Raw genomic sequence first — 1,493 nt, forward strand, 5'->3', positions numbered from 1 at the left:
TGACGATGATGACGATGATGACGACGATGACGATGATGACAATGATGACGATGATGACGACGATGACGATGATGACAATGATGACGATGATGACGACGATGACGATGATGACGATGATGACGATGATGACGATGATGACGATGATGACGATGATGACGATGATGACGACGATGACGACGGCCAACGCCCCTCACACCGCCGTGCCCACGCTCTGCTCCTCCTCCACGGTGGTGGTGCCGCTCTTGCTCTTGCCGTCGGTGGAGGGGGCCTCGTCTCCCAGGACCCCCTTGAGGGCCCCCCTCCACGACCTCCTCACGCGCTTCCGGAAGGCCCGGCCCATCACCACGTAGATGAGGGGGTTGAGGCAGCTGTTGACGTAGGCCAGCCCCGCCACCACGGGGTCGGCGTCCTGCGCCGCCCGGAACGCCGCGCTGCCCTTGGGCGCCGCCGCCAGCGCCACGCCCACGGCGTGGTAGGGCAGCCAGCACACGAAGAAGCTCACCACCACCGCCAGCACCGTCCGCGTCGCCCGCTGGGGCCACGCCGCGCCCTTGGCGCGCAGGTGGCACAGGAGGCGCCCGTAGCACGCCAAGATCACCGCCAGCGGCCCCGCGAAGCCGCAGAGCAGCCGCGTCACCGCCGTGGCCACCTCGGTGAGGCGCTGGTGGGAGCCCACCAGGGAGTAGTCCAGCACGCAGGTGGTCTTGGCGGAGAAGGGGTCGGCGCGGGCGGTGCGGAAGACGAAGGAGGGCAGCGTGAGCAGCGCGGCCGCCCCCCAGGCGCCGGCGCAGGCCCCCCGCGCCAGGCCCGGCGTGCGGTGGTTGTGGCACCAGACGGGGCGGGTGACGAGGGCGCAGCGGTCGGCGCTGAGGGCCGTCAGCAGCAGGACGCTGGCGAACATGTTGAGCACCGTCAGCGACGGCACGACCCGGCACGAGAGGCCGCCCAGGGGCCAGTGGTGGTCGCGGGCCAGGGGCAGCGCCAGGAAGGGCAGGGCCAGGCAGCACAGCAGGTCGGCCACGGCCAGGTTGAGGAACCAGACGCCGTTGACGGTGCGGCGAAGCTCCAGCGCCGTCACCCAGACCACGGCGCCGTTGCCCAGCACGCCCAGGAGGAAGACGAGGGCGTAGAGGGCCAGCACGAAGCGCAGGGCGAGCGGCACCGCCGGCGCGTCCAGGTCGAGGAAGGAGTCGTCCCACGTGTCGTTGTAGGGGTAGGGGTAGTCGGGGGTCGGGGGGGACATGGTGGGCGGGGGGGACCTGGAGGGGGAGGGTCAGAAGGGGTCTGAAGGGGGGGAGGGGTGGGGGAGGGATCACCCAAGGAAAGGCGAGATGAGTCAAGGGTGATCCAACTCAACCCAACCCAACTCAACCCAACTCAACCCAACTCAACTCAACCCAACTCAACCCAACTCAACTCAACCCAACTCAACCCAACTCAACTCAACCCAACTCAACCCAACTCAACTCAACCCAACTCAACCCAACTCAACT

At 67.5% G+C, this 1,493-nt stretch overlaps 1 protein-coding gene across 1 annotated transcript; it reads right to left on the minus strand.

Moving 5' to 3' along the window:
* Positions 1–104: 104 nt before the first annotated feature.
* On the minus strand, positions 105–1,246 carry LOC108510392 (C5a anaphylatoxin chemotactic receptor 1-like). The gene has a single exon (XM_017840070.1). The coding sequence runs from the start codon at positions 1,241–1,243 to the stop codon at positions 191–193; it is 1,053 nt and encodes a 350-aa protein (XP_017695559.1). The 5' UTR covers positions 1,244–1,246; the 3' UTR covers positions 105–190.
* Positions 1,247–1,493: the final 247 nt, after the last annotated feature.

This window comes from Lepidothrix coronata, unplaced genomic scaffold, assembly GCF_001604755.1.
Source record: "Lepidothrix coronata isolate B3197 unplaced genomic scaffold, Lepidothrix_coronata-1.0 Scaffold784, whole genome shotgun sequence".
Classification (NCBI taxonomy): domain Eukaryota; kingdom Metazoa; phylum Chordata; class Aves; order Passeriformes; family Pipridae; genus Lepidothrix; species Lepidothrix coronata.

Bases quoted from the DNA above. Each gene is read 5' to 3' on its own strand.
- LOC108510392 (XM_017840070.1), bottom strand. From the start codon at position 1,243: ATGTCCCCCCCGACCCCCGACTACCCCTACCCCTACAACGACACGTGG.